The sequence below is a fragment of the Bison bison genome, unplaced genomic scaffold, assembly GCF_000754665.1.
Source record: "Bison bison bison isolate TAMUID 2011002044 unplaced genomic scaffold, Bison_UMD1.0 scf7180017864304, whole genome shotgun sequence".
Lineage (NCBI taxonomy): Eukaryota > Metazoa > Chordata > Mammalia > Artiodactyla > Bovidae > Bison > Bison bison.
In genome coordinates, this window is record NW_011494876.1 from 14,696,540 (window position 1) to 14,723,679 (window position 27,140).

At 37.6% G+C, this 27,140-nt stretch overlaps 1 protein-coding gene across 1 annotated transcript in view; it reads left to right on the forward strand.

Moving 5' to 3' along the window:
* VPRBP (Vpr (HIV-1) binding protein) overlaps positions 1–27,140 on the forward strand; it is an 89,064-nt gene that overhangs the window by 25,596 nt on the left and 36,328 nt on the right. Inside the window, 5 exon segments of the mRNA XM_010851787.1 lie at positions 20,975–21,112; positions 22,091–22,603; positions 22,892–22,993; positions 25,592–25,750; positions 26,913–27,092. Coding sequence (XP_010850089.1) covers positions 20,975–21,112; positions 22,091–22,603; positions 22,892–22,993; positions 25,592–25,750; positions 26,913–27,092 — 1,092 coding nt within the window.

Sequence of the window (27,140 nt, forward strand, 5' to 3'; positions counted from 1 at the left end):
CCAGAATTTGTTACTTTATAGACTTTTTAATGATGACCGTTCTTTTCCCCCCTAATGATGGCCATTCTGACCAGTGTGAGGTGATATTCATTGTTGTTTTTTTTTAATCACTTTATTTGTATTTATTTATTTGTGGCCATGCTGGGTCTTTGTTGCTGTTTGGGCTTTTCTCTCGTAGCGCAAAGCAGGGGCTACTCTCTAGTTGTGCTCGAGGGCTTCTCATTGTGGTGGCTTCTTATGTTCAGGAGCATGGCCTTTAGGGCTTCAGTAGTTGAAGCTTCCAAGCCCAGTAGTTACTGCTCCTGGGCTCCAGAGTACAGGCTCCATAGTTGTGGCGAATGGGCTTAGTTGTTCAACATGCAGGATCTTCCCAGATCAGGGATCCAACCTCTGTCTCCTGCATGGTCTGGTGGATTCTTTACCCTGAGCCACTGGGGAAGCCCTCACTGTAGTTTTCTTTTGCATTTCTCTAATAGTTACGTTATGTGCTTACTGCCCCTTTATGTCGTTTTTGGGTTTCCCAGGTAGCTCAGTGGTACAGAATCTGCCTCCCAAGCAGGAGTCTGATCCCTGGGTTGGAAAGATCCCCTGGAGAAGGAAATGGCAACCCACTCCAGTATTCTTGCCTGGAAAATCCCATGAACAGGGGAGCCTGGCAGGTTATAATCCATGGATTGCAAAGAGTTGGACACGATTTTCTCCCCTTCTGTAGGCTGTTTTTTCATTTTTTTATGATTTCATTTACTATGGAAAAATCTTTTAAGTTTCATTAGTTTCCATTTGTTTATTTTGTTTTTATTTCTATTGCTTTGGTAGACTGACCTAAGAAAATATTGGTACGATTTATGTTCGAGACTGTTTTGCCCATGCTCCCTTCTAGAAGTTTTATGGCATTATGTATTATGTTTGTCTTTAAGCCATTTTGAGTTTATTTTTGTGCATGATGTGAGGGTGTATCCCAATTTCATTGATTTACATACAGCTCCAACTTTCCCAATACCAGTTGCTGAAGAGACTGTCTTTTTCCCATTTTATATTCTTGACTCCTTGGTTGAAGATTCATCAATGTTAGGTGTGTGGGTTTGTTTTTGGGCTGTCTGTTCTGCTCCATTGATCTGGATGTCTGTTTGTACCAATACCACATTGTTTGCATTACTGTACTTTGTAGTGTTGTGTGACGTCTGGGAGAGTTATGTCTCCTGGTTTGTTTTTTCCCCTCAGGATTCCTTTGGCAATTCTGGTTCTTTTATGGTTCCATGTGAATTTTTGGATTATTTATTCCAAATAATTTAGTTCTGCAAAAAATTTAATTTGATAGGGATTGCGTTCAGTCTGTAAATTGCTTTGGGTAGTATTGTTGTTTTAACAATGCATATTTTCTCAGTTCAAGAGCACAGGATATCTTCTGATTTCTTTGAATTCTCTTTAATTTCCTTTATTGAAATATTACAGTTCTTAGTGTATAAGTCTTTCACTTTTTTGGTCAGGTTTATTCCTAGGTATTTTATTTTTTTGGTGTGATTTTGAAAAGTATTGTTTTTTTAACATTCCCGTTCTGATATTTCATTGGTAATGAGAAGAAATTTACACCACTGATTTCTAAATGTTAATCTTATATCCTGCTGCTTTACTGATTTCATTTATAAGATTGAGTAGTTTTTGTGTGAAGGTCCTTAGGGTTTTCTATATATTGTACCATGTCATATGCATATAGTGACAGCTTTACCTCTTCCCTTCCAGTTTGCATACCTTTTCTTTCTTTCTTTTGTCTGATTGCTGAGGCTTGGACTTCCAATACTATGTTGAGTAGAAGTGGTTAGAGCTGGCATCCTTGCCTTCTTCCAGATTTTAGTGGGAATGCTTTCAGGTTTTCACCGTTGAACTTTGTATTGACTGACTGACTGTCAGAAATAGCTTTTAGTATGTTGAGATATATTCCCCTCTGTACTCACTTTGGTAAGAGGGTTTTTTTTTTTTTAATTTATTTATTTAATCATTTTATTTTTGGCTTTGTTGGGTCTTCATTGCTGCACGGGCTCTTCTCTGGTTTCACTGAGTGGAGGCTACTCACTGTGGTTCATGGCCTTCTGATTGCAGTGGCTTCTCATTGGGGAGCATGGGTTAGAGGGTGTTCAGGCTGCAATAGTTGCAGCATTTGGACTGAGTAGGTGCAGCTCCTGGCCTCTAGAGGACAGGCTCAGTAGTTGCGGTGCATAGGCCTGGTTGCTCTGCTGCATGTGGGATCTCCTTCATTGGCAGGTATATTCTTTACCACTGAGCCACCAGGGAAGCCCCAGTAAGAGTTTATTAAAAGATATTAAATTTTCTCAAATGCTTTCTCTGTATCTATTGAAATGATTGTGTGGTTTTCAACATTTGTTTATATGGTGTATTACACTGGTTTTCATATGGTGAACCATCCTTGTTAACTCGGGATGAATCCTAACTTGGTTGTGGTATGTCATCTTTTTCAGGTGTTGTTGGATTCGGTTTGCTAATATTTTGTGGTGAAGTTTTGTGTCTATATTCATCAAGGATATTGACCTGTAATATATATATATTTTTTTTCCTCAAAAACTTTTTTGGCTGTATTGGGCGTTTGTTGTTGTGTGAATTTTTTTCTAGTTATGGCAAGTGGGGTCTACTCTCTAGTGGCTTGTGGAATCTTCATCAAGGATCAAACCCATGTCATCTGCATTGGCAGGTGGATTCTTTACCCCCGAGCCACCAAGGAAGCCCTGTAATTTTCTTTTTTCATGGTATCTTTGTCTGGGTTTTGCTATCAGGGAGATGGTACCTTCATAGAATGTCTTTGGGAGTCTCCTCTTCAATCTTTTGAAGGAATTTGAGAAGGATCAATATAAATTCTTTGTGTGTTTGGTAGAACTTGCCTGTGAAGTCATGTGGTCCTGGACTTTTGTTTGTAGGGAGTTTTTTTGTTGTTGTTTTTTAAATTACAGATTTTATTTCACTTTTAGTGAGCAGTCTGTTCAAATAGTCTCTTCTTAGTCCGTTTTGGAGGGATGTATGTTTCTAGAAAGTTGCCTGTTTCTTCTAGGTTGTCAAATTTGTTGGCATGTAATTGTAAATTTCTCTTAAGGTTTTTTGTACTTCTATGGTATGGAGCAACTTCATTTTCACTTTTCACTTTCATGCATTGGAGAAGGAAATGGCAACCCACTCCAGTGTTCTTGCCTGGAGAATCCCAGGGACGGGGGTGCCTGGTGGGCTGCCATCTATGGGGTCACACAGAGTCGGACACGACTGAAGTGACTTAGCATAGACTAGCATAGCATGGTATGGATTGAGGTTTCTCTTTTTTCATTTCTTATTTTGTTTGGGTTCTCTCTTCTCTTCTTGGTAAACCTGACCAGAGGTTTGTTAGTTTTATTTACTATTTCAAAGCATTAACTCTTGGTTTCTTTTTTTTTTTTTTGGTTGGGCCACGAGGATTGTGGGGTCTTAGTTCCCCAACCAGGGATCAAACCCAGGCTCTTGGCAGTGATAGTGCAGAGTCTTAACCACTGGACCACTGGGCTTCTTCCTGCCGTGGCTTCTCTTGTTGCAATGCACGGGCTCCTTAGAATTCCCTTTCTATTTTTTAAACTTCTATTGTATTTATTTCCTCCCTTATCTTTGTTATTTCCTTCCTTCTGCTGACTTTGAGTTTTGTTTGTTCTTTTTTTCTAATTTTTTTAGGTGATAAGTTAGCTTGTTTGAGATTTTTCTTTTGTTTTTGAAGAATGCTTGCATCACTCTGAACTTCCCTCTGAGAATTGCTTTTGCTGCATCCCATAGATTTTGTATGGTTGTGTTTTATTGTCATTTTTCTCAAGATATTTTTAAAATAATTTATTTTTGGCTGTGCTGGATGTTTGTTGATATGTGGGCCTTTCGTTTTGGGGAGCAGGGGCTTCTCATCACTTTGTGCACGGGCTTTTCGCTGCAGTGGCTTCTCCTGTGGCGCACAGGCTCTCAGGAGCGTGGGCTCAGTAGCTGTGGTGTGTGTGGGCTCAGTAGTCGCACCTCCTGGGTTCTAGAGCACAGGCTCAGTAGTTGGGGCGCATGCTGTTAGTTGCTCCCTGGGATGTGCGATCTTCCCAGGTCAGGGATCAAACCAGTGTCTCCATTGGCAAGCGGATTCTTTACCACTGAGTCACCAGGAAAGCCCCTCATTGTAATTTTGATTTGTATTTCTGTAGTAATTCAAACTGTTATTCTTAATGATGAGTAGTCTTCCCCAATGATGAAGGACATTCCATTCTGAAGAAGCCTATTCTGTTCTTAATGGTATTTTATATTCACTTAGTTAACATTTGAAGGGTGTACTGTGCTGTTTTATGTTATGTGCTGAGAATAATTTGTCAGCAAGAGCTTATATTTATATATGTATTTGGATGGACAAACACAAACTGATACTTTCAAATAAGAATGCTGTGAAAACCAGAAAATGGTAATTTGATAATGACTGTATACTTGAGTTATAAAATGTTAGTTGCTCAATTTAGAAGTAATGTGAATATTTTGTCCCTTGCCTTTAAGAATTTGCAGTGTGAATTGGGTATGCCACCTAGCTTTCTTTAGATACTAAAAATTTAATCTTCTGAAGCAATCTGGAAGTCTCAATATAGTTAAATGTGTAAACCAAGCGAAAGATCTGGAAATAGATTTTTCTTAACAGTTAAGAATTTTATTATGTAATTGTACCATATAATGCATTTTAGAGAATAACATTGTTATTAATGCTATAGTTTGCAGTATTGTGTAGACTGGATTTAAAAATTTCTCATTAGTTACCATTGTGAGAGACCAAAAAAAATCTATCTTCTGTGAAAAATGTTTTAATGTTGAGTTCTTTTGAAAAGCATGATGAAAATGAGACATTTACAACAGTGTATCTGTATATACAAGATTTGTAGATGATTACCGATGTGTTTACTAGTCTGTGTAAAAGTTTCCTGGTTGTCACTGTAGGCAAATCATCTCTCGGTTCAGCTCAGTCATGTCTGACACTTTGCGACCCCATGGACCGCAGCACACCAGGCCTCCCTGTCCGTCACCAGTTCCCGGAGTTTACTCAGACTCATACCCATTGAGTCAGTGATGCCATCCAACCATCTCATCCTCTCGTCCCCTTTTCCCACCTTCAATCTTTGCCAGCATCAGGGTCTTTTCCAGTGAGTCAGTTCTTTGCATCAGGTGGCCAAAGTATTGGAGTTTCAGCTTCAGCATCAGTCCTTTCAATGAATATTCAGGACTGATTGCCTTTAGGATTGACTGGTTGGATGTGCTTGCAGTCCAAGGGACTCTCCAGAGTCTTCTCCAGCGCTGCAGTTCAAAAGCATAGATTCTTTGGCTTCAGCTTTCTTTATGGTCCAACTCTCATATCCATGCATGACTACTGGAAAAACCATAGCTTTGACTATAGGGACCTTTGTCGGCAAAGTGATGTCTCTGCTTTTTAATATACTGTCTGGGTTTGTCATAGCTTTTCTTCCAAGGAGCAGGCATCTTTTAGTTTCATGGCTGTAGTCACCGTCTGCAGTGATTTTGGAATCCAAGAAAATAAAGTCTGTCACTGTTTTCATTTTTCTTCCATCTATTTGTTATGAAGTGATGGGATTGGATGCCATGATCTTAGTTTTTTGAATGTTGAGTTTAAAGCTAGCTTTTTCACTCTCCTCTTTCACCTTCATCAAAAAGCTCTTGAGTTCCTCTTTACTTTCTGCCATTAGGGTGGTGTCATCTGCATATCTGAGGTTATTGATAATTTTCACAGCAATCTTGATTGCAGCTTGTGCTTCATCCAGCCTAGCATTTCACATGATGTACTCTGCATATAAGTTAAATAAACAGGGTGACAACATACAGCCTTGACGTTCTCCTTTCCCAATTTGGAACCAGCCCGTTGTTCCGTGTCTGGTTCTAACTGTTGCTTCTTGACCTGCATACAGGTTTTTCAGGAAGCAGGTAAGGTGGTCTGGTATTCCCATCTCTTGAAGAATTTTTCACAGTTTATTGTGATCCACACAGTCAAAGGCTTTGGTGTAGTCAATGAAGCAGAAGTAGATGCTTTTCTGAATTCTCTTGCTTTTTCTATGATCCAGGGGTGTTGGTAATTTGGTTTGTTTGCCTCTGGTTTGTCTGCCTTTTCTAAATCCAGCTTGTACATCTGGAAGTTCTTGGTTCGTGTACTGTTGAAGCCTAGCTTGAGCATTACCTTGCTCTCATGTGAAATGAGTGCAATTGTGCAGTAGTTTGAGGATTCTTTGGCATTGGCCTTTCTTGGGATTGGAATGAAAACTGACCATTTCCAGTTCTGTGGGCACTGCTGAGTGTAAATTAATAGGTCAGAAATCATTATTTTAGGGGACTTTGCTCCTGGCTCAGTGGTTAAGACTCTGCTTCCACTGTGGGGTGTATGGGTTCAATACCTGGTTGGGGAACTTGGATCCTGAATGCTGTGGCTGCTGCTGCTAAGTCACTTCAGTCATGTCCGACTCTGTGTGACCCCATAAATGGCAGCCCACCAGGCTCCTCCATCCATGGGATTTTCCAGGCAAGAGAACTGGAGTGGGGTGCCATTGCCTCCTCCATGAATGCTGTGGGGACATGGCCAAAAAAGAAAAAAATCATTATTTTTGGACAGATTGGCTACTGGTGTTTCACAGAGCTACTGTTAAGGCTCGTTAGAGCTATGTTTCTCAGACTTTGTGAACCCATAGTTGCACATTTTACGTTGGGACCCATATATTATATGTATGGAAGACTTTTCTTGAACATTGTTTATCCCTTTGTTCTATATGTCCTTATAGTTTCTTTGTATTTAAAAACTGGTTGTAAGGTACTAAACTGATTCTATTTTAGCTGTTGTTTAAAAAAAAGTTGCTGGCTTGCACTTTCTGAGGTATTGGAATACCTTTAAGTTTTGTTTTATTTTTTTGTTTATGCTTGCTTTTTTTTTTTAGTAGAAGTGTAGTTGATTTAACATGTTAACTTCTGTTATACAGCAAGGTGACTCAGTGATAGACATATATACATTCTTTTATATATATATGTAAATTTCCATTTTCTTTTCCATTATGGTATATCTCAGGAGATTGGATCTAGTTCCCTGTGCTATGCACCAGGATGTTGTTTGTTTATTCTAAATGTAATAGTTTATATCTACTACCCCAAACTCCTAGTCTGTCCCTTGTCATCCTCCCACGTGCCCACTTGGCAACACAAGTCTGTTCTCTGAGCCTGTTTCTGTTTTGTACATAGGTCGATTTGTGCTGTATTTATTTTCCCCCTCACTATATATATATTACTGAAGTATAATTGACCTGCAGTGTTTCAGGTGCACAGCAAGGTGATTCAGTTATACATATATTATTTTTGAAATTATTTTCCATTATAGGTTATTATAAGATATTGATTATAGTTTCCTATGCTATACAGTAAACCTTTGTTGCTTGTTGCATATCTTTTTTTTAATTAGAAAGCTAGCATTCTGTTAATACTAAGTCAAACAAGTGGAATCAGAATGTTATGAATTTTTTAGGCAAAAATTTGTAAGTTTTCTAAAACATAAATATTGGAAAGCCTTCTGATAAAGACTTGAGAAAGAACATAAAAAAAAAGAGATGGAGAAATTGGAAAACATAAACTAAATGAAATGGGAGCACTGAATATGAAATAGAAAAAGTGAAGCAAACTAGGTAAAAGATCATCAGATAGTCCAGTTGGTTTTAAACATGACTGCTCATTAGACACATATCTGGATCTCTGGAGGAAAAAAAGCAATACCTGGGCATTTGTATTTTTTTTAAATTTGAAGATAATTCTGATGTGCATCTATCTGGATTTTTAAAAAATGATTACATTTTTTCCTATTGTACCTTTGATACAGAGTTCTGTTATTGTTCTGTTGACCACTTATGACACAATGGTATAAGTGAGTAATAATTACATAATCACAGTAGTAAAAGGTATTTATCAGTTTTCACAGTCAATAGTTAGAAAAAATAAAAATAAAAGATAATTACAGTTGCAGGCAATAATGGGAACATGATTAAGTTAACAATATAAAATAACTGCATAGTTTGCGGGGGTCAAGCTCAGTGATATGGTCAGTGGAGGTACATACATGCACATGTTTTCATCCACCCAGCCAGTCTGTGTCTTTTGGTTGTTGCATTTAACCCATTTGCATTTACAGTAATTATCCATATGTGTGATCCTGTTACTGTTTTCTTAATTGTTTTGGGTTTGTTTTCTGTAGGTGTTTTCCTTCTCTTGTGTTTCTTGCCTTTAGCATTTGTTGTAAATATGGTTTGGTGGTGCTGAATTCTCTTAATTTTTACTTGTCTGGAAAGCTTTTGATTTTTCCATCAAATTTGAATGAGAGTCTTGCTGGGTAGAGTATTCTTGGTATAGCTTCTTCCCTTTTCATCATTTAAATATATTGTGCCATTCCCTTTTGTAGGGTTTCTGTTGAGAATTCAGCTGATAGCCCAATGGGAGTTCCTTTGTATATTTTTTTGTCCTTTTTCCCATTGCTTTTAATATATTCCAGTTCTAGTTCAGTCACTCAGTCGTGTCTGACTCTTTGCAACCCCATGAATCGCAGCACGCCAGGCCTCCTGTCCATCACCAACTCCCAGAGTTTACCCAAACTCATGTCCATTGAGTCGGTGGTGCCATCTAACCATCTCATCCTCTGTCGTCCCCTTCTCCTGCCCTCAATCTTTCCCAACGTCAGGGTCTTTTCAAATGAGTCAGCTCTTCGCATCAGGTGGCCAAAGTATCGGACTTTCAGCTTCAGCATCAGTCCTTCCAATGAACACCCAAGACTGATCTCCTTTAGAATGGACTGGTTGGATCTCCTTGCAGTCCAAGGGACTCTCAAGAGTCTCTCCAACACCACAGTTCAAAAGCATCAATTCTTCTTAATATATTATCTTTGTCTTTAATTTTTGTCGGTTTGATTACTATGTGTAATCACACATACTGCTGACCCACGTCTCCACAGATGACCTTCCAGCACTCGCAGTAGTTTTGGTTCAGTCTCTTGTCACTGCTCCATTCTTCTGGATCTTGGTGTGCACAGTATTTCGTTTGTGCCCTCCAAGACTAAAGTCTCTGTTTCCCCCAGTCTATGGAAGTCCTATAATCAAATCCCACTGGCCATCAAGGGCAGATTCCCTGGGGATTCCCAGGATTTGTGTGCCATATTTTAGATACCACATGAAAGTTATATCTCATATGGTATTTGTCTTTCTCTGTCTGACTTCGTTTAATGTGAAAATCTCTAATTGTATCCATGTTGCTGCAAATGGCATTATTTTGTTCTTTTTTATGGCCGAGTAGTATTCCATTGTATATAGACACATATCTTCTTCATCCATTCATATATTGATGGGCACTTAGGTTGTTTCCGTGTCTTGGCTGTTGTGCATAGCTCTGCCCTGAACGTAAGGATGCATGTATTTTTTGTCTGAATGTATGTCCAGGAGTGGGCTTGCTGCATCCTGTTAACTCTGTTTTTAGTTTTTTGAGGAGCCTCCATACTGTTTTCTGTAGTGGCTGCATCAACTTACATTCCCACCAACAGTGCAGGAGGGTTCTGTTTTCTCCACACCCTCTCTAGCATTTCTTATTTGTAGACTTTTAAACAAAAACAAAATAATGTATTTACTTACTTATTTTTGGTTGTGCTGGCTCTTTGCTGTATACAGGCTTTTTCTAGTTGTGGAGAGGGGGGGCTACTCTCTAGTTGTGGTGCACAGGCTTCTCATTGTGGTTTTGCCACTCCTGTTGCAGGCTCTTGGGTGAGTGGGCTTCAGTAATTGTGGTGCGTGTGCTTACTTGTGGGATCTTCCTGGACCAGGGATCGAACTGGTGTCCCCTGCATTGTGAGGTGGATTCCCATCTACTGTATCACAAGGGGAGTCCTATTTATAGAGTTTTTAAAGAAGCCATTCACACATCTCTGGTGTGAGACGGTACCTCCTTGTAGTTTTGATTTCTCTAATAATTAGTGATGTTGAGCATCTTTTCATGTCCCTACTGGCTGTCTGTGTGTCTTCTTTAGAGAAATGTCTATTAAGGTCTGCCCATTTGTTTTATTTTATTATTACTATTTTTTTTTAATTGACTTGTCTTTTGTTGTTGAATTGTATGAACTGTTTGTATATTTTGGAGATAAATTCCTTGTTGGTTGCATCATTGTAAATATTTCTGTAGGGTTTCTATTTGTTCTTTTCTTTTTATGATTTACTTTGCTGGGCAAAAGCTTTTTAAATTTGATCTGGTCTCATTTGTCTTTTTTATTTTATTTCTGTTACCTTGGTAAAGTGAAAATGTTAGTTGCTCAGTCGTGTCCAACTCTTTGCAAACCCATGGACTGTAGCCCTCCAGGCGCCTCTGTCCATGGCATTCTCCAGGCAGGAATACTGGAGCGGGTTGCCATTTCCTCTTTTAGGGAATATTCCCAATTTAAGGATTGAATCTGGGTCTCTAGGATTGTTTGCCACCAGGAAGCCTTGGTAGATTAAGAAAACATTGTTACAGTTTATGTCAGAGAATGTTTAGCAAAACTTCTAGAAGTTTTATGATGTCCTGAATTACATTTAAGTCTTAGCTGTTTTGAGTTTATTTTTGTGCATGATGTGTGGCTGTGTCCTAACCTCATTGATTTACGACTCCAACCTTTCCAGTACCACTTGCTGAAGAGACTTTTTCCCATTTTATGTTCTTACCTCCTTGGTCGAAGATCGGTTGACCATAGGTGTGTGGGTTTATGTCTGGGCTCTGTTCTGCTCCGTTGATGTGGATGTCTGTTTTTGTACCAATACCACGTTGTTTTGACTGCTGTAGCTTTGTAGTGTTGTATGAATTCTGGGAGAGTTATGTCTCTTGATTCCCCACTTTCCCCAAGGATTCTTTTGGCAATTCTGGGTCTTTCATGGTTCCATATGAATTTTTGGATTATTTATTCTAGCTGTGCAAAAAATATCATGGGTAATTTGATAGGGATTCATTCAACATGTAGATTGCTTTGAGTAGTATCACCATTTTAACAGTATTAATTCTTCCAATCCAAGAGCATAGGATATCTTTTCATTTCTCTTAATTTCCTTTATTAATGTTTAATACCTCTCAGTCTTTCACTTCTGTGATCAGGTTTATTCCTAGGTTGTTTTTTCTTTTTAGTGTGATTTTAAAAGAAACTTTTTTTTTACATTCCCTTTCTGATATTTTGTTGGTAGTGTGAAGAAATTTACACAACTGATTTATGCACGTTAATCTCGTATTCTACTACTTTGCTGTATTCACTTATAAGATCTGGTAATTTTTGTATGAAGTCCTTAGGGTTTTCTATATATTGTATCATGTCATCTGTGTATATCCACAACTTTACCTCTTCCCTTCCAATTTGGATACCTTTTATTTCTTTCTCTTTGCCTGATTACTGAGGCTAGGACTTCTAATACTATGTTGAATAGAAGTGGTAAGAATGGGCATTTTTTGTCTTGTTTCAGATTTTAGTGGGAATGCTTTCAGGTTTTCACCATTGAGCATAATGTTGACAATGGGTTTGTCAGAAATCGCTTTTATCATGTTGAGATTTGTTCCTCTGTACTCAACGTTGATTAGAGTTTTTATCATGAATGAATGTTGAATTTTGTCAAATGCCTTTTCTGCATCTTTTGAGATAATCATGTGTTTTTTACTTTGCTTTTGTTTTGTGGTGTGTTGCATTGATTACTTTGCACATGTGGAACCATTCTTGTGAATGTGGGATGCGTCCCACTTGGTCATAGTGAGTGACCTTTCATGTGTTGTTGGATTCAGCTGCTGTTTTGTTGAGATTTTTCTCATCTATATTCATCAAAGATATGGGCATGTGATTTTCTTTTGTGGTATCTTTTTTTGGGGGTTTGTGCTCAGGGTGATGGTGGCTTCTTGGAATATCTTTGGGAGCTTCCCCTCCTCTTCTGTCTTTTGGAAGAATTTGAGAAGGATTGGTATAAGTTCTTTTTATGTTTGATACAGTTTACCTGTGATGCCACCTGGGCCTGGACTTTTCTTTGTAGGGAGGTTTGTTTTTTTTAATTACAGATTCTGTTTCACTTCTAGTGATCAGTTGGCTCAAATTATTCTTGATTTGATTTTGTTGGGCTGTATAGTTTGTAGAAAGTTGTCTTATTTCTTCTAGGTTGTCACATCAAATTATGAACATATAATTGTTCATAGAATTCTCTTACAGTTCTTTTGTATTTCTGCAGTATGGGTTGAGATTTCTCCTTTTTCATTTTTAATTTTACTTGTGTTCTGTCTCTTCTTGGTGAACATGGCCAGAGGTTTGTCAGACGTTTTTTTTAACCCTTTCAAAGAGCCAGCTCTTAGTTTCTCCTTCTGTTTTACTTTTGTTTGGTTGTACTGTTCTGGTTGGGATCTTAGTTCCCCAACCAGGGGTCAGCCCAGGCCTGTAAAAGTGTGCTGTCCTGTCCACTGGGCTGCCAGTGAATTCCCTGTTTTTTTAAACCTCTGTTTTATTCATTTACTCTCTGATATTTATTTCCTTCCTTCTGGTGACTTTGGATTTTGTTTGTTTTTCTAATTCTTTTAGGTGATAGGTCATTTATTTGAGATTTTTCTTCTTTTTAAACTGAGAAAGGCCTATATCTCTATGAATGTCTCTTTAAGAACTGCTGCATGGTATAAATTTTGTATGGTTGTGTTTTCATTGTTGTGTTTTTCAAGGTAATTTTATCATTTCCTTTTTGATTTCTTTGTTGACCCTTTGGCTTTTTAGTAGCACATAGTTTAGTCTCCATGCAATTGTTTATTTCTCATTTCTCTTCTCATGGTGAATTTGTTAATATTTTCTCATTTGTTTTCCTTTGCTGGGTTTCTATTAATAGTTTCATGCCATTGTGATCAGAGAAGACGCTTGAAATAATTTCTTTTAAATGTTGAGATTTTCTACCCTAGTATGTGGTCAGTCCTAGAGAGGGTTCCATGTGAACTTAAAAACAATGTGACCTGGGTGTTTTTGGATGTAATGTCTTGAAAAATATCAATTAAGTCTAACTCTTCTATTATATCATTTTTTATCTCTGTCGCCTTCTTGATTTTCTGTCTAGAGGATCTGTTCATTGATGTATGTGGTGTGTTTAAGTCTCCTATCGTATTCCCATTAACTTCTCCCTTTATATCTGTTAGTATTTGTTTTATGTATTTGGGTGAACTCCTATATTAGGTGCATGGAGAAGGAAATGGCAACCCACTCCAGTATTCTTGCCTGGAGAATCCCATGGACAGAGGAGCCTGGCGGACCACGGTCCATAGGGTTGCAGAGAGTCGGACACAACTGAAGTGACTAAGCACACACACATATTAGGTGCATGTATGCTGATGGATGTAAAGTCTTGTATTGATCCTTTTACCATTATATAGTGTCCTGCTTTATGGCCTTTGCCTTTAAGTCTGTTTTGTCTGATAAAAATATTGACTCCCCTTTTCTTGCATTTCTGTTTGCCTGAAATGTCTTTCTCAGTCCTCTCACTCTCAATCTGTGTGTGTCCTTTGCCCTAAGGTAAGTCTCTTTCAGGCAGCAAAGCTCTTGTTTTTTTATCCAGTCTGCTACTTAATGTCTTTTGATTGGAGCAGTCACTTCACTGACATTTAGGTAATTAATGATACATATATATTTATTGCCATTTTAAACCTTGTGTTCCAGTTGGTTCTTTGCTCCATTTTCCTTTTTCTTTCTTTTTTTTATTTTGGCTTATTTCCTTTTATTTTACGTTTGTGTTCTCTTCTTTTTGGTTTTTGTGAATCTATTGTATATTTTTGATTTGTGATTGTCTTGTTTTACGTATATGTTAACCTTTGCTCTTTGCTTCGTTTAGACAGTCATACAGGCCTGACCACATTCTAAAAAAAAAAAATGTATTTCTTACTCTCCTTCCCTACATTTTATGACTTTAATGTCTTTTTTTTAATATCTTCATCTTTATCCTTTTGCTGTTCCTTATGTTTATCATCACTTTCTCAAATAGGATTTTTTTTATCTTTTTGATCGTATACTGGCTAATTTAAGTGACTGACTTTCCAGTGTGATCTTTCTATATCTTCTTGCTTCTTTCCTGTATAGAGAAGACCTTTTCATATTTCTTTCATATGATAGTAGGCTTAGTATTGCTGTGTTCTTTTACTTTTTGCTTGCCTGATAAGTTCTTTATTTTTCATCCTGTTCTAAATGATTTTGCTTGGTGGAATATTCTCAGTTGCAGATTTTTCCTTTTCAAGACTTGGAATATATTTTGCCACTCTCTTCTGGCCTGCAGTGTTTCTAGGGGTTTCCCTGTAATTAACTCCGTGTTTTTCTCTTGCCATTTTTAGAATCCTCTGTCTTTAACTTTTGCCATTTTTATTTTCATGTGTCTTAGTGTAGGTATGGGTTCATCTTGTTTGGGACCGTCTGTGCTTCTCAGATGTCTTTTTTTTTTTTTTTTTCAGATGTTCTTTAGGTTTGGGAAGTTTTCAGCCATAATTTCTTTAAATACATTTTCAGTCCCCTTTTCTCTTTCTTCTCCTTCTAGAATCCCTATTATACATAGATTTGGTTTATATTATCCCATAGGTCTCTTATGTTGCTCTCACTTTAAAAAAAATTTTGGTTTTCTGTCTCTTTGGGTGATTTCCAGTGTTCTTTCAGATCACTTATTCTTCCTTCTGCATTATTCATTCTGCTCTTCATTACCTTGAGCTCAGCTTTCTCCTTCAGTTCAGTCACTCAGTCGTGTCTGACTCTTTGCAACCCCATGGACTGCAGCACACCAAGGCTTCCCTGTCCTTCACCAACTCCCAGAGCTTGCTCAAACTCATGTCCATCGAGTCGGGTGATGCCATCCAGCCATCTCATCCTCTGTCTTCCCCTTCTTCACCTACTTTCAATCTTTCCCAGCATCAGGGTCTTTTCCATTGAGTCAATTCTTCGCATCAGGTGGCCAAAATATTGGAGTTTCAGCTTCAACATCAGTCCTTCCAATGAATATTCAGGACTGATTTCCTTTAGGATTGTTTGATCTCCCTGCAGTTCAAGGGAATCTCAAGAGTCTTCTCCAACACCATAGTTCAAAAACATCAGTTCTTCAGCACTCAGCTTTCTTTATAGTCCAAATCTCACATCCATACATGACTACTGGAGAAACCATAGCCTTGACTAGACGGACCTTTGTTGGCAAAGTAACGTCTCTGCTTTTCAATATGCTATCTAGGTTGGTCATAACTTTCCTTCCAAGGAGTAAGCGTCTTTTAATTTCATGGCTGCAGTCACCATCTGCAGTGATTTCGGAGCCCAACAAAATAAAGTCTGACACTGTTTCCACTGTTTCCCCATCCACTTCCCATGAACTGATGTGACCAGATGCCATGATCTTCGTCTTCTGAATGTTGAGCTTTAAACCAACTTTTTCACTTTCCTCTTTCACTTTCATCAAGAGGTGTTTTAGTTCCTCTTCACTTTCTGCCATAAGGGTGGTGTCATCTGCATATCTTAGGTTATTGATATTTCTCCTGGCAATCTTGATTCCAGTTTGTGCTTCATCCAGCTCAGCGTTTCTCATGATGTACTCTGCATATAGGTTAAATAAGCAGGGTGACAATACACAGCCTTGACGTACTCCTTTTCCTATTTGGAACCAGTCTGTTGTTCCACGTCCAGTTCTAACTGTTGCTTCCTGACTTGCATACAGATTTCTCAAGAGGCAGATCAGGTGGTCTGGTATTCCCATCTCTTTCAGAATTTTCCACACTTTATTGTGATCCACACAGTCAAAGGCTTTGGCAGAGTCAATAAAGCAGAAATAGATGCTTTTCTGGAACTCTCTTGCTTTTTCCGTGATCCATTGGATGGTGGCAATTTGATCTGTGGTTCCTCTGCCTTTTCTAAAACCAGCTTGAACATCAGGAAGTTCACCGTTCACATATTGCTGAAGCCTGGCTTGGAGAATTTTGAGCATTACTTTACTAGCGTGTGAGATGAGTGCAATTGTGCGGTAGTTTGAGCATTCTTTGGCATTGCCTTTCTTTGGGATTGGAATGAAAACTGACCTTTTCCAGTCCTGTGGCCACTGCTGAGTTTTCCAAATTTGCTGTCATATTGAGTGCAGCACTTTCACAGCATCATCTTTCAGGATTTTAAATAGCTCAACTGGAATTCCATCACCTCCACTAGCTTTGTTCGTGGTGATGCTTCCTAAGGCCCACTTGACTTCACATTCCAGGATGTCTGGCTCTAGGTCAGTGATCACACCATCGTGATTATCTGGGTCGTGAAGATCTTTTTTGTACAGTTCTTCTGTATATTCTTGCCACCTCTTCTTAATATCTTCTGCTTCTATTAGGTCCATACCATTTCTGTCCTTTATCGAGCCCATCTTTGCATGAAATGTTCCTTTGGTGTCTCTGATTTTCTTGAAGAGATCCCTAGTCTTTCCCCATTCTGTTGTTTTCCTCTATTTCTTTGCATTGATCGCTGAAGAAGGCTTTCTTATCTCTTCTTGCTATTCTTTGGAACTCTGTATTCAGATGTTTTTATCTTTCCTTTTTCTCCTTTGCTTTTCGCTTCTCTTCTTTCACAACTATTTGTAAGGCCTCCCCAGACAGCCATTTTGCTTTTTTGCATTTCTTTTCCATGGGGATGGTCTTGATCCCTGTCTCCTGTACAGTGTCACGAACCTCAGTCCATAGTTCATCAGGCACTCTATCTATCAGATCTAGGCCCTTAAATTTACTTCTGTCAAATGATTTTTTTCTTATCAGTTGACACTGTCATGTGGTTTTCTACAAATTCACAAGAATTAATTCACACGAATTCAATTAATGTGGTCTGTTACATAGATTGATTTTTGCATTTTGAACCGTATTTGCACATTTGGGTAGATTCACTTGGTTGTGGTATATACAGTAATCTCTTATGATGCTGTTTAATTCAGTTTGCAAGTATGTTTTGAGAACTTTTACACCAGTAGTCATAAAGGATATCTAGTTTTCTTGCACTGTCTTTGTATCAGGGTATTTGGTATCAGGATAATGTTGGCTTCATAGAATTAGTTGGGAAGTTTTCCCTTTTCATCAGTTTTTTGGAAGAGTTTCAAAAGGCTTGGTATTAATTCCTTAAATGTTTGGTAGAATTTACCAGGTAAACTATCTGGTCCTAGGTTTTTCTATTTGGGATGGGTTTGATGACAGTTTAACCCTCCTTAATGGTTATAGGTCTGTTCAGTTTTTCTGTTTCTTCATTAGTCAGTTTTTGTAGATTGTGTTTCTAGAAGTTTGTCCATTTAACCTAAGTTACTGAATTTTTTGTTTATAGTGTTCTCCTGAAATCCTCCCTCCCCTCTTTTTTTCAACTGTGCAGCACATGGCTTGCAGGACCTTAGTTCCCTGAGCAGGGACCTAACCTGTACTCTCAAACATGAAAGCACAGTCCTAACCACTGGTCTGCCAGTGAGTTCCCTTATAATCCTTTGTTTCTGTAAAATTAGTAGTAATGTGTTCCCTTTTATTTTTGATTCTAGTAATTTGTCGTCTTTTTTCTTGAGGTCAATCTAGCTCAAGGTTTGTCAATTTAAAAAAAAATTACTTATTTATTTTTGGCTGTGCCGGGTCTTTGTTGCTGCTCTTGGGCTTTCTCTAGTGTGGCCAGTTGGGGCTACTCTTTATTGCACTACCCAGGCTTCTCATTGTGGTGGCTTCTCTTGTTGCACAGCGTGGGCTCTAGGGCTCACGTGCTTCAGTAGTTGTGGTGCATGGGTTTAGTTGCTTTTCAGCATGTGGGATTTTCTTGTACCAGGGATTGAACCCATGTCCCTTGTTTTGCAAGGTGAATTCTTAACACTGTACCACCAGGGAAGCCCTGTGTCAATTTTTTTTGATCCTTTCAAAAAAGCAACTTTTGGTTTCATTAATTTTCTATATTTTTCTATTTGATATTTTATCTATCTCCACTCTAAACTTTATTATTATTTTTATATCTGTTATCTTTGGGTTTTATTTGCTCTTATTTCTTGAAGTATATAATTAGGTTATTAATTTGTGACTTTTTTTTCTTTTTATGTACTTGTAGATATAAATTTTGCCCTTTGCACTGCTTTGGTAGCATCCCATCAGTTTTGGTGTGTTGTGTTTTTGTTTTCATTCATCTCAAGGTACTAATTTCGCTGTGATTTCTAATTTGACCCATTGGTTGGTTATGACTGTTAATTTCCACATATGAATTTTCCAGTTTTCTCTTGGGTTATTGATTTCACATTTCATTCCATTGTGATTGAAAAAAATTCTTTGTAAGAGGTAAGCCCTTTTAAAATTATTAAGATGTGTTTTGTGGCCTAAAATATGGGTCTATTCTGGGAGATGTTCCACCTGTACTTGAGAAAAATGTATATTCTGCTCTTGTTGGATAGAGTATTATCTCTATGTCTTTTAGATTGAATTGATTTTCAGTGTTGTTCAGCTTCTCTGTTTCATTGTTGATTTTCTGTTCAGTTCTATGCATTATTGAAAACTGGAATAAAGAGTTTCTGTTTGGGATAATGAAATTCTAGAAATATAGTGATAATGGTTATACAGCATTGTGAATGTACTTAATCCCACTGAATTGCACACTTAAAATGGTTAAAATAGTTAGAAATCATTGAATGTAAAAAAAGAAAAATCAGAATTATAAGACTGGGAAAAATGGCCATTTGGAAAATGAACCAAGGAACTAGAATGAAGTGCTTAGAAAAGAGAAGAAAAATATGAAAGAAGTTGAGACATGGAGACTAGAATTAGAAAATTTTGAACATATCTAAAAGGAGTTTCAGAAAAAGAAGGAACTTCCCTGGTGGTCCAGTGGTTAACAGTCCCCGCTTCCACTGCAGGGAGCATGGGTTTATCTCTGGTTGGGAAACTGTGATCCCACATGCTGTGTGGTGAGGGCACAAAGATCACATACACATATACATAAGAGAATAGAAAGGTAGTGTTCAGAGACAGGAGGCTAGGATCTTACAAATAAATGAAAGACGTGACCACTCAGATTCTCTTTCTCTCTCTCTCATGCACGCACGGAATAGAAAGGCCGTATTCAGAGAGATGAGGCTAGGATCTTAATAAATGAAAGACATGACCACTCAGATTCAGAAAGCCCAAAGAAGAATACCAAAGACAAAAGATTTTAAAAGCAACTAGAGTAAAAAAGATTCCTGCAAATTAACAGCAAGTTTTGCCACAGCATCAGTAGAGGCCATAGTAGAAAATGTCTTCAGAGAACTTCTATGAACCTAGAAATATTGACTACAGTTTTGGGGGGACAAAAGAGGGAACAAATTCTGGGTAACATGTAGATGGAAGGGAATAGTTGGAGTTAGTATTTAAGGTTTTTTATGCTGTTCAGAAAGAAGAATGAAAGACACTTAAAGTAGATGATAATGTTTGTTTTCACATCAGTAAGTATTTTAAAACAAAATTTCTCAAAGTGTATTGTTCAGAGTGTTAATAACTTTTTTGAAGAAAGTTTAAAACTTAGAAATATATAGGAGAATGACACCATGACCTTAGGGAAGAGTTTAAGATATAAAGTGCACACAGTTTAAAAGAAAATATTATTATATATGATTACATAAAATTAAGACTTTGTGCTTATCATGAAACACTGGTAAAAGACATGAGTATTTCACAGAAGGTGAAAGTATGAATGATCATAAGGCATGAAAAAAATGCTAAACCTCGTTAGTAAATGAGAAAATTCAAGTTAAATGAAGCATTAAATTTTCATACCCACCTTATTACAAAAAAAAAAAAGTCTGATAGTGGTCAACTTTTAGTAAGATGTATTAAAAGAAATGGACTATTCAAGTCGGAAATGTGAATTGTTGTGATCCCTTTGAAAAATAGTTTGGCTGCCTCTAGTAAAGTTGAACATACACACCTGTGACTTAGTAGTTCTGTTCCTAGGTGTCTACTCTAGGGACATATTTGCACACACAAAAAGGTAAAAGTTAAGCAAACAAAATAGCAGCAGAACATGGAGGTGAAGAGCATTTGGAGGTATGCTGCCTGGGATAAGACCCCAGCTCTGCTACTTACTAGTTTTGTGACTTTGGTAAGTTACTTAACCTCATTGTGACAGTGTTCTCTTCTGTAAATATAGTACTTTGTCCATCATACAAAGCTGATACAAGGATTAAGTAATTGTATGTAAGGCCTGTCTTATGTTGGGTACTGTTTGTGACAATTACACATAACAGTATAGATGAATGTAAAAAACATAAAGTTGAGTAAAAGAAACAAGTGGCAGAAAAATACATATGACACACACAGTTTATACAGGTCAAAGCCTATAACATTTAACAAAAGCTCTACAACAAAATTATTAAAATTTAGGAAGGTAGATACCCTTTGGAGAGGAAGGAGGTAAATGGTAGGGAGGGACACATGGGAGGTTTCTGTTTCTTAAGCTCATTGGTAAATCACAGAGGTGATTTTCATTTTCTTTGGACTGTACATGTTTATGTATTTTATTTCATAATAAACACTAAGAGTGGGATATGTGGAGTTAAACACTTGTTTGATGGAGAACTTCTTAGACATTGATAATGTTAATTGTGCGTTGTGAACTTCAAAGAGGCACGTAGAATTTTTAGTACCCAACGCTTGGTTATGGAACCTTTTGGGACTTAATAGCTACATTATGTGATAGTTGATCTTTAGCTTGAGTTTTCATGGATAAATAGGACTGTTTCACAGATGCACAGTTATTTTAAACCACCTACTGTAGTACATTTAGTTTGCTTAGATTTTGTAATCTTATGAGCAATATTGAAATATTTTATTAAAAAAATTTTTTTTATCAACTGAAGTCATTGCTTATATCTGGAATTATGAGATCTTGACCCACCTGATTTGTACTCTTTCATTTCCTTTACTAAAGGAAGGAATTGTTGAGAACCTTTTCAAATGGGCCCGAGAGGCTGATCAGCCACTGAGGACATATTCTACTGGTCTGTTAGGTGGTGCTATGGAGAATCAAGACATCGCTGCTAACTACAGGGATGAGAACTCACAGCTGGTAAGGGCCGTGTCATAGTGACTTTTTCATGTAAGATAGTATATTCACTCATTCTTTCTTGCTACCTGAAGTTGAGTCAGTAGATCTTATTCATTGTACTAAAGTATAGCTATAATATCAGTATTTCAACTCTTACGTTATGTAAGAGTTTTGACTGTACGTTTTCTTTAACTTGCATATAGCAGTTTTTCATTTTGTTAAAGATCATGATAGTTTGTACCAGATAAACAGTACCATTCCCTCTTCCTTTCCCACATTTGGATTATGAAAAATTTCGAACATATAGCAAAATACAATTTTACAGCAAACACCTGTATATAGACCACTTACATTGATTGTGAACATTTCCTATATTTATATTTATGACATACTCATCCATCCATTCACCCCTCTTCTGGTCTGGTCACCATTGTTTGTTTTTTTTTAAATTCAGTTTAAGTTGCAGGCCTGATCACTCTTTTTTTTTTTTTAAACTAACCATACTACTACAGTTTTGGATCAGATCAAAAAATGAGTACCTAAAGGAAAACATAAGTGGTGAACTTGAAAAATAGCTTATGTAATTATGTGTAATGTGGATGACAGTATTTAACAGAATACAGATAAAAGTTTGAAAAACCTTCATGTTTGATTTTCAAAGACACTTGTAAAAAACTTTGAATATACCTAGTGTCTGCCCCTTCAAATTTGATGGTCTGGTCCAGCATGATCCAGACAGATGTGCTGTGAATTAGGTTTTATCTGCAGATTTAGATTTAGATTTAGGTTTAGATTCTTGGAAATTTTATGAGGAATGAGACTTTTAGCCATTATTTATTTCATCAAACTGTGGGAATCAAGTCAACATGTTTGTCAGATCTGTACTCTTATCAGTCATTGAGATAACTGTCTGAGTATCCTTAAATGGAAGTAAGAATTACTTGACTCTTTTAAGATACAGAAGAGATAAATCTGTTTTATTCCAATATCTATTGATAGGTGGCAATAGTGCTTCGAAGATTGAGGGAGCTGCAGCTTCAGGAAGTAGGTTCAAGGCAAGAAAGCAAGCGTCCTAGCCCACGAAAGCTCTCCTCTGAACCCCTTTTGCCTCTGGATGAAGAAGCTGTGGATATGGACTATGGCGACATGGCTGTAGATGTAGTAGATGGCGAACAAGAGGAAGCTTCTGGAGACATGGAGATCTCCTTTCATCTTGAGTCAGGCCACAAGACCAGTAGCAGAGTGAACTCAGCAACGAAACTTGAAGAAGGGGCATTGAGGAAAAACAAGTCAACAAAACAGGCTGACAGAGAGAGCTTCAGGAAAGCCAAGCAAAAGTTGGGTTTTTCATCATCTGATCCAGACCGCATGTTTGTTGAATTGTCTAATAGCAGCTGGTCAGAAATGTCCCCCTGGGTGATTGGCACCAATTATACCCTTTATCCTATGACTCCTGCTATTGAGCAGCGACTTATTCTCCAGTATTTGACCCCTTTAGGAGAATATCAGGAGGTAAGCTTACCGGGAAACGTAGTGTTCATGCTTTAAGACTACTGTGTTATTTCTGGGGTATTTTGTGGTGGCATATTATACATTGATGTGTTTTCATTCTAATACAGAAAAGTCTGTGTCAAACTGGTAAAGTCTTAAGGAAGTCACTCCTGATAAGGTCTTTTCGAACAAAATGTGTTTATATGTTTATCTTTATAAAGGAGGGAGGAAGGGTTTCTTTAGTCTTCTATCAGGAAATATGTGAAAATAAATTCAAATGTTAAGACATGTTTTTGGTGTTCATTTCAGTTACTTCCCATATTCATGCAGCTTGGATCACGGGAGTTGATGATGTTCTACATTGACTTAAAACAAACTAATGATGTCCTGCTTACATTTGAGGCGCTCAAGGTAAAGTTCTTGAAAATATTAGTTACCAAGCATTTAATTAATGTGGATTGTCTATGTGTTTTGGTATATAACATCTCTGGATTTTATTGTTTAGAATGTTTCTATTACCAGATGTGTCAGTAGCAACAAATGAAAATTTCTTGTTTAAATAGAGTTGAGCCTTACCAAGTTTTTAACTGTATACATATTGTATGATGTTAGGTTATCTAGAGTATAAATCAGAAAATGAATAAAGAAATAGGGACATACCCAAATTCAGTGAAAGTAAAGGAATTTCTAGGTTGCAAAAGGGCTAAGTATAGGTGGGCAGGTATGTGTAGCCCACTAAATCCATACCTCTTCATGATTAAGGTAATCTGAAGGGAGAGAGGTTAAGTTGAATGAATAACATTGTGGCTATTACAGTTCTACCTAACAGGTAACTAATGGACACAGTACTGTTCTGTGATGTTTATAGTATTAGACAAATAAATTAAGTCTCTGCTGCTTATCATATGGTTGAGAGAGCCAGGCATGTAAGCCTATGATTTTTTTAAAATACAGATGTTGTGACAGAAGTATTGGGGCACAAAGGAAGGAATGGTCTCTTTGAGAAATAGTAGCTTCTAGACAAAACCTCTGAAAAAGAGATGATGTTCTTGCTCTTTAAAGGTATAATTTCATTCATGATATTCCAGAGCTACACTGTCCAATAGAACTTTTGGTGATGATGGAAATGTTCTTTGTGCTTTTCAGTACAGTGGCTACTAGCCACAAATGAGCATGTAAAGTGTAGCTAGTGCCACTGAGCCCCTGAGTTTTTAACTTAATTTTAATGAAATTAGCCACATGTAACCAATGACTACAGTGTTGGCCAGCACAGTTCCAAAGTGTATTGGAATTAAATAGAAATGATGAAATTTGACTTGCAGACCCCAGAAATTTTAAGTTTGTAGGAGGTCAGACATAAATTAAAGTAACATGTATCCCTGTGTGTGGAATGCAGTGTGTGTGTATGTGTATAAAGTATGCAAACTCATGATTTTACTTTGAACAGTGGGATGAAGCTGGAGGTCAAAGTTGTCTCCAGTGGCCCAAGGTATTGCTTTCAGATGCAGCGTCCTGTCTTGAAAAGGAAATAGTGGAAGAAGGGCTTTGGGCAGTTGCTATTTCTGTAGGTCTTTGTATGAGAACCTATAATGGGTGTCGTTATTCACCTGTTTCTATGCAGAATCATATAAGGGGTTAGAGAAAATGGAATAAGGATGAACAGGGTAAAACCAGATAAGAGATCTTTATTATGAGGAAATAAAAAGTGTAGAAAGTTATATGTACAGTTTTGTTCAAAAGGAAGACTCAGTTGTGCAGGAGAAGGGGTAAGTATTGAAGTTAGTAGAAACAAAATGGGTTAAAATAGTAAATGAAGAACTAGACCTTATATGGAGGTACAGTATAAGGAGTGAAAATAGAGTCTTTGCCCACAAGAGTGAGGTGAGCCACGTATGGGCTGTGTTGAGCCAACTAGAATTAAGCTTCTTGGTAAAGATTGAGCCTTTTGTTTGTTCTGTTTTCCCTGCTGCTGATTCTGGCAGTGGAACTGCCAATTTATGGTAGTGGTTTTGAGAAAAAAGCACATGCAATGGTCTGAGTATTGGGGAGGGAACCATACATGGCTTAGCTGTTTCTTAGGGAAAGTACTCTATGGGGTCGCACAGAGTCGGACACAACTGAAGCGACTTAGCAGCAGCAGGGAAAGGCTTGGTGGTAGAGATTTGTGTATCAGACAAGAAAAGTTAATAGGGAAGGGGTTTGAATTATATACAAGGATTAGTCCGAGTCTGTGTATTGAGAGAATGTCTGAAGAGGGTACACACATATTGACCTTGGTGAAATTTGTACAAGTATCAGTTACAAATCTGTATCGTTTTGTCTGTACCTGCTTGCTGCCTGTCTCATGACCCAGAAGACACTTTGGTGTGAGAAACAGGAGGGGGAGCTCTAGTTATGAGGCTGCATCCATGTTGGCCTGGATTCAAAGTCATTGAGTAGCCTGCTGCTTGCATTGCACTCCCTGCCCTTAAATTGCCCAGTTCAGGTCCACCCAGAGAGGCTATGAAATGTATTATTAATAAAGTCTATTTAAAGTGCATTCTGATTAGTACCAGAAATGTACTAGTTTTTTGAAGTTTGTTTTTGAGGATATAAGCAAGTATCAGTTTAAAAGAAAGCAGAGTTTTGGGTAAATCAGTGACTGGGCCAAAGCTAAAACATAAAGCTGATTATGTTTAAAAAGATTAAAATGGAAAGGGTGACAAAAATCCATTAGGGAAGATATGTAATAATAAAACAGTTATAGGAGTGTGTCATAATGTACAGTAGTATTCTTCATTTCTTGTTTTTTACCATCATGAAAACTTTGGTATTAGGAGGCAATGTTACCGAATTCTACAGTTTTTGTTTGCTTATTTTTTTGTTTCCCTTAAGCAGTATTGGTTTTACTTCTGTTTTGAGGGGGTGGTTGTCTACTTCTAAGGAGTCTTTGTATTTAGCAACTTAATATTCTGTGAAGAGATATTTGTTCTAGATTGTTCCATGGTAATATGTATCCTCTTTGTGTAGCACCTAGCATCTCTCCTGCTCCACAATAAGTTTGCCACAGAATTTGTTGCACACGGTGGAGTACAGAAATTACTGGAAATTCCTCGTCCTTCTATGGCTGCAACTGGTGTATCCATGTGCTTGTATTACCTGTCCTACAACCAGGATGCCATGGAAAGAGTAAGTCCAGTCCATTCAGATGTATGGGAATGGTTTAGGGTGGGACTACTCTCATGCATTCACAGAAAAGCATTTGGATGAGACAATTAAACAGTTGGATTAGGCCTTAATGAAAGGGCATTCTATTTTCAGGCTCTTCTCAGGTGTCCCCCAGTAGAGTTACGTTTTGCATTTTCTAGTCAGTTATAAAAACAACAGATGATGCTTTGTGTATGTTAACAGGATAGTTTGTGGTAGAGATAGTAAAATCATTCCAGTTGTTCTTAGGGCTCTAGAGGTACTGTACCCCTCTGGTTTTTCTGTTTTTCCAGTTAAGATTTTTTATTTCATGTTTTTTGTTTTTTTTTTTAAATGTAAGTGGGTTATACATTAGAAAAGAAATGGGTCCCTAGACACCACAGCAACCCTTGTTTCTATATCTGGAGCATTCTTCTATATTTTATGCAATTGTAGCTTTTCTGATAGAGTGAAGTTGGTAAATTCCTCTCAGTGGTGTCTTTATTCTTCTGTGCAAATTTATTAATGGGGTAGTCTTCTGATTTTAATTTTTTTACTCGTTACGATCTAGCTTTCTGCAAAGATATGTAATCTTTTGAGAGTAGTAACCTAATCTGTGTGTATTTGTACAGAATTAATTGTGGTTAAAAGTGCCAGACAAACCTGGGTAATGCTTCAGAATTCATTGTCTGACAGGAGTCAGCACCATGTGTGTGAACAAATCAGTGAGTGAATGGATACTGAACTTGGAAATTTCAGTATCAGAAGGCTCAGTTACTTTTATCAGCTCCCTTACTTTTATCAACTTTTTATCAGCCTGGGAAAGTCCCTTACATCTCTGAGCTACTTCATTAGTTAAGTGGTGATCCTGATACCTGTGTAACAGAGCTTTGTGAGCATTAAAGGATAAAAATATTTGCAAAGTTTGACACTCCGAAAGCTTAGGTGGAATTTAAACATTTCTCTAAATTTAGATTGTTTTCTGCCTAGGAATAGATTGTCATAAAATTTTATTTACAGCTTAAGCTTTAAATCAGAATGACTTACTCAGGAATGATTATTGTATTTTGTAGATACCTATGTACACTGGTGAATTTTTTATACCTTCTGGAAGTTGCTTTCCCCCACGTTTTAAACAGTTGTATTTTATTTTTGTCCTTTGCAGGTTTGCATGCATCCCCACAATGTTCTGTCTGATGTGGTGAACTACACCCTGTGGCTAATGGAATGTTCACATGCCTCAGGATGCTGCCATGCTACCATGTTTTTCTCAATCTGCTTCTCCTTCCGGGCTGTGTTGGAACTCTTTGACCGCTACGATGGTCTTCGTCGTCTGGTGAACTTGGTGAGGTTCTTCAGTGGCTTCTCTTTGTGAGGAGTGGGGTCCTGCTTG